Source organism: Schistocerca americana, chromosome 3, assembly GCF_021461395.2.
Source record: "Schistocerca americana isolate TAMUIC-IGC-003095 chromosome 3, iqSchAmer2.1, whole genome shotgun sequence".
Lineage (NCBI taxonomy): Eukaryota > Metazoa > Arthropoda > Insecta > Orthoptera > Acrididae > Schistocerca > Schistocerca americana.
This window is the reverse complement of record NC_060121.1, coordinates 453,159,296-453,165,295: the sequence shown is the minus strand read 5'-3', so window position 1 is coordinate 453,165,295 and position 6,000 is coordinate 453,159,296. Positions and strand designations below refer to the sequence as shown.

General features: G+C 33.8%; 1 protein-coding gene across 1 annotated transcript in view; it reads right to left on the bottom strand.

Annotated features, from left to right (window-relative positions):
* Positions 1 to 2,483: 2,483 nt before the first annotated feature.
* The window catches only part of LOC124606147, a 144,117-nt gene continuing 140,600 nt past the window's right edge, over positions 2,484 to 6,000 (bottom strand). Inside the window, exon 5 of the mRNA XM_047138112.1 lies at positions 2,484 to 5,424. Within this exon, the coding sequence (XP_046994068.1) occupies positions 4,981 to 5,424 (444 nt within the window). The 3' untranslated portion in view covers positions 2,484 to 4,980. The remainder of the gene's footprint in view (positions 5,425 to 6,000) is intronic.

The following is a 6,000-nucleotide window of genomic DNA, read 5'->3' as shown; positions in this document are numbered from 1 at the left end:
ACAGTCAACCTATCAAAAATTGTATCTGTGTTTTGTGCTTTAAATCCCCAGAAAAGAATCCCATAGCTTAGAATTGTGTATATGTAAGTACAGTGTGTCACTATAAGACATTGCCTGTTACAAACAAACGATAGAACCCTATGAGCAGAACATGCAGATGCCATTCTTTTTGCCATTCTTGGTGTGTTCATTCCCTGTTAATAGACTATGTTCATCCTTAAAAACTTTGTACTTGTTACACCATTTATAAATGGCCTGTACGCTTCATGCATGCCTTCAGAACAGGATCTGTAACCTCATCTAAACCTTTTTACTTGTTTTATAATGTCTGTATTGTCTTCCTGACTCAAGCTCTGTCTTGGGGAACACTATTTTGCGTGCTGTGTGAGTCATTGTGGGTCCACATGTGTTTTGGGAATATTTTGCTGCAACTTCTCCAAAATACCAAATAAATACTCATTTGCAAATTTTACCAGCTCCTGAATATTTTCTGTTATTTTATGCCAATCTTTGATTAGAATGTTATTATACTCATGTCCGCCTTTTCCAGTTTCTTGTTTTATGATATCTCACACTACTTTTCTTTTATTCTTTGCACTATATATTATTTTGCCTTTCAATGATATTTTTGCAGCAAGCAGTATCGTCTGTACACTTTTTATATCTGTGACAGTAATCTAGGAACCTACCATACAATGGCAAGATAATATTATGAAGGTATTATGTACACAGAGTTTTTATAGAAATTTCATAAAAATGACACTTTATTCAGCTGTGGGTAAAGTTATCCTTTCAACATATTGTACATAGACCTTAGCAATTATTGGCACATTAAAATGTGATAAATCAGACATCAAAATAGTTTTTTCATTATCACATAGTTTTATTGTTCAGATGTAACTATGTGATACATCAAATTTGGAAAATATGGCAATTGCCATATATTTTTATTGAATAAATACTTGCAAGTCCTTGATTAGTCAGACCATGAAACACCATACAACAGCAATATGTTTCCACATTTTAACACATAGAAATATACAACTTCAAATAAAATATGATAACTTAAACAGAACATACATTCAAAATTATGTAAATATAGGTTTAAAATAGACATAACAAGTAACATAATATACTGCATCTTTACACAAACAATATAAAACAAGAGAAGGTATATTCTGTTTACTTTTACAATATGATCTTGCATATTGAGAATCATCTGTGGTTTGAGCCACATCTACTGACATCTTTGCAAATGTATAGTATTGTGCAGTAATGATCATAATATAAGAATTGCTTGTTAAATTCTGAACACTAATTATGAAAGTAGTGGTATATTTCTACATATAAACAGTGATCTAGTCAGACAGTCTGACAGTGAATTATCAGATGTGCAGCACATAGATGATACTTTGACACAAAATCATTAACCTTCATAGTATTTCACCTGCCCTCATGTTGGCTAACATAAATATGTTTAATATAAGTCTTTCATGGTGTAATTTGTATGCATCATGATGTGCAAAGAATGAATTCACATTGTGAAATGTGTTGAGTGTAATAAATAATAGTTACCAGAAATAGCACATAAGATTTTTTACTAATATGTTTAACGTAAAATTCATACCTATTTTTTAAAAAAAATATTGGCATGAAAGATATCACCCAGAAACACTTAATACTGAAACTGGCTCATTCTCAATGTAGAAATAATCCATTGCATGAGACAGATGTTCTGTAGATCCCAGGATAATGAAGTACAACCAGCCATGCATTACTAAGTATTTATATCTTTGTAATAGTTTTTAACATTGATTGAAGCACTGTGTTGAGAAGTCTACATCGAAAATGGATCTCAGAAACTCATATGAAGCTGATGTCAGTGAAGAAAGATGTTTTTGCCTTTCCAGAATAAAAAAAACGTGTGATAGCTGCTCTATGTTGCATTATGACATGCCTCCAAGAAGGAATTTCAGTATGGAGGCCATTCTACAACCTATACTGAGGGAATTAGAGGACTTCTAAAGTGCAATAGGTTTTATGATGAAACAAAGAAAAAAAGTTTTGAAGCTTGTGGACTTCATGGGGGTTTTACAGATAGATGAGGACAGTGCCACTCATCTGGTTGCACATTCTGTGAGTTCAGATAAATACCAGAAAGCAACTAAATAGGGCATACATTTCATGACAGAGAAGTGGGTACTGCAAGTATGGGAAGCTAGCAGATTTCTAAATGTCCTTGCACCAGCTGAGGATTTTATGAATTATAAAATCAAAATTATTCACAACTTGTGTACCACATCATCCGGGCTTCCCCACAATGAGAAATGGTCAAAGAGCTAATGAATACTAATGGTAGTGAATATTCAGATAAACTTAAAGGTGACTAGGCCTGTGTATGTTTATTCAAGAATTTCATAGAGAGAAATATAAATATAAATCACAGTGGCAACATCCTTGTGTGCTACATGGTTGTCTTCAAGACACACTCAGTTTTATCTTAATGTGAAACATCTGATGCTTTCCTATAATTCTCTAGGGGCTCATATCAGCTGGTATTTATGCTAGCCAATCTGAACCCACAGAGAATTTTGGGAGAGTATCAGATTACAAGTGTGTTCCTAAAGTGAAACAACAATAGTGCATAAACCAAAAAGAGTCAAGCTAGCTTCTGTTATCAACAGTAATCAAGCTGTTCTGTGGCATTTTCAACTGCAAGGTTTTACTGAAGAGGAGATACAGAATTTGAAATAAGAGATCAAGGGAAAAGGAGTTTGTGTAGTCCATCAATGGTTTAAAGCCTTCCCCAGTTATGAAATCATTCACTTAGAAGGGGAGATAATGTGTAATAAAACAAATGCTGCTGTAAGTCATCTTCAGGTATAGGACTGTAATGAATGTGGAGAACCAGTGGTTGTGATTGATCAGCATCAGCCTGTGTCATTAGATGTGAGCACCACATGATTGAGGTATTGTGTAATAGTTTGCAGCACGTACACTGGTAAAGAAAGTGAGTTCATCATTTGCATTGCCAGAACACAAGAAACTCTTGCCAGAGTAAATAAATCCACTTTCTTTTAGAAAAAATAAAAATAAAAAGAATGTTTCACAACAGGAGAACATGGCTGTGTGAAATAACTTTGATTCAGTCTTTTGGGAATGGGTTCTTTGAACACTGTAGTGAATATCAATCAGAGGTGATGTAGTGTACCATACAACATAGCACTCATCTGACCAAAAAACACTGTAGCAGTTTTATTGTACACTTTACACAGTCACAGAATTGGTAGTACACTGCATTTGCCACTACAGCTGCTTTTCTGACAAGCAAATGAGTTTTTTGATTAATTGTTCTTATGGGTGTCATTCAAGGAGACAAATACATTTTAAGTAGATTACATATAAGTGTTATGGACACCTTCAGACCATATGACATAAGGGGCATGAAAAAAACATTAAAAATAAAGGAAGGCAGTACTGAATCCAGATGAAAGCTGTAAAAATATGTATTGCATATCAGTTAATGAGAATAATGTTTTTTGACTACAGAAGCAGCATAACAACAAACAACTACCACTGAATTTATGTCAGTAGAAGTTCTGTTTGCCTATAAATCAATATAAAATAAACTTAGAAGCAGATAACATGGACGGATTTATTGAAGTTATATATACATTATAATACATTTGCATACACCACAACTCCTCAAATTTTAAAATATTTTACAAAGCAATAAAATAGTAATATTTTAAGATCCCCATTCAGCTACATAATGTCACTGACTCCAGTTTTGTTCTTACTAATGCTGATATTAAAAAGCAAATACCTTTAATGTCTTTGGAACATAAGTTATGTGGACTTCACACAATGAGAGATAATGGCTGTGTGAAAGAATTCAGATTCAGTCTTTTGGGAATGGTTTCTCTGAATTCTTTCAGTCTGATAGAAAAGACATGCACATGCTTATCGATACCTCACAGAGGATAAGTAGCATGCTAAATACAGTGGTGAAGATACTGTCCTCTTCATTCTTTTGACTGTTGTTATTGTATTTGTTCTGCCAGAACACAGATAACTGATATATATTTTATGTTATGCCTTATCAAATGTAGTGAACAGTTACTTTATAGAAGGAAAGCTGCTTTTACAGGAAGACTTTCCATTTATGCTGTATTAAATTTTTTACTCAATAATGTTGGGAAGGAACAAAATGAAAACTTCCAGCACCGAGAAATAATATGGTGTGCCAAAAAAAAGTTCATTTTGGTTACAAGTGTTAGTATTACAGAAATTATCAGTTGATTATGATAAGACCACAAGTACTAAAATAATGCTCCACAACATTTTCTCACACATGAGCCTTTTGCTTTTAAACATAATGAATGGATGATTTTTATCCTCCAGGAGCTAATATCAGCCCCTAACATTTACTCAGAACTGCCACTTCTTACAGTTTCCTTTTTAGTAATATTTTATCTGAACTTTTATTTATTTAAGGGCTACAAATATAACTGAATGGAAACAATACACTGAACAAATGCGTCTCATATATATGCTACAATATTTTTCTGGAATAGTTAAATTAGAAAATATTTGTATGTATAATCATGAAAAGATAAGCTTGGCATGAAGAAAACAATTTAACGTATTCAGCATGTTACAGTTTTACAGAAATGTAAAAACACTGACAAAAATAAAATGTCTTTTTACTCCTAGACCAATGTCACACATAGAATGAGAAATGTGCTAATACTGAAACAATTTATGTGGATTTTAACATGCAAAAACTTTGCTTACAGTACAGAAAATTTAACTTTGTCATTACAATCATTTCACATCTATCACTGTTAAGTCATCAAATTTGTTCAAAATCAGTTAAGATGTCTCAAAAGTGTAACACATCTTGCTAAGCACATTAGTGTCTTCAGCGACAGTTTTCCTTATTGTGTGTAAATGCTTTTTTGCATAATATTGATTAACTCACACTGCCGTGCTATGTGTTTGGATGCGGACTGTCTTTTTAACACTTCCATTTCTTGAAAATGTTGGTGAGTGTCCACTAAACCCTGGATTTTGAATTCCCATTCCATCTTGTTTGGGCCTTGGCTTCTTCAGACTTGACCTCAGTGGGCTCCTTGGTCCCGAACCTATGGTGGAACCATTGGATGAAGTTGTGGTCACTGATTGCACACTACCATTACTGGCAATTGGTGGTGACTGAGAATATGGTTTTCCACTTGCATCTGTCATTGAAATTGGTGCTCTATTTCGACTTTCACGGAAGCCTGGGTTGTTAAAAGTAGTGGCAGCATCCCCTCTAGGATCCTGATTAGTCACTGTTGGGTCACCTCCAGCTCTTCGTGTGAAGATCATATCATACAGAGCTAGCACAAACAGGGCGAAGTCTAGCACGATTGTAACAATCTGCAACAAAACAAAAAACATCTCAGTTATCAACAGCATTTTATTCAAAACACTGGGATGTACTTCACTACTTAAAGAACTTTCTTCCATTGTTATATCTATTAAAGACAAAACACAAGTTTAAGAACATCGAGATAAGTAGATTTCACAGTAACTAGCTCATAGAAGTATGTGCTCTTGAACTAATACTGAAAAAAAAGGCCATTTACTTTTCATTGTAACTGTAAATTTGAACTGTTTATGTGATGTTTGAATTCCTTACCAAGCTATCTGTCAGACAGCAGCAAGCAGTTAATAGTCTGTGGTGATTTCAGTGTAGATTTTCTAAAGGATTATGACAGGAAAAGTTATCTGGAAACCTTATATGGATCCTAAAACTAAATCTCAGTAATTAACTTCCTAGCACAGGCAGATAAAGGCATTAGGATTCTAAATGATAATATTTTCTTTGATGAAACTCAAAGCAAGGAAATAACTATAGACCCAGTAGCAAATGCTCACTCTGATTATGATGCACAGTTAGGGTAAATGATATAGTACCTTGCAGTAGATACTCCCCAGTGGAAATCACTTAGA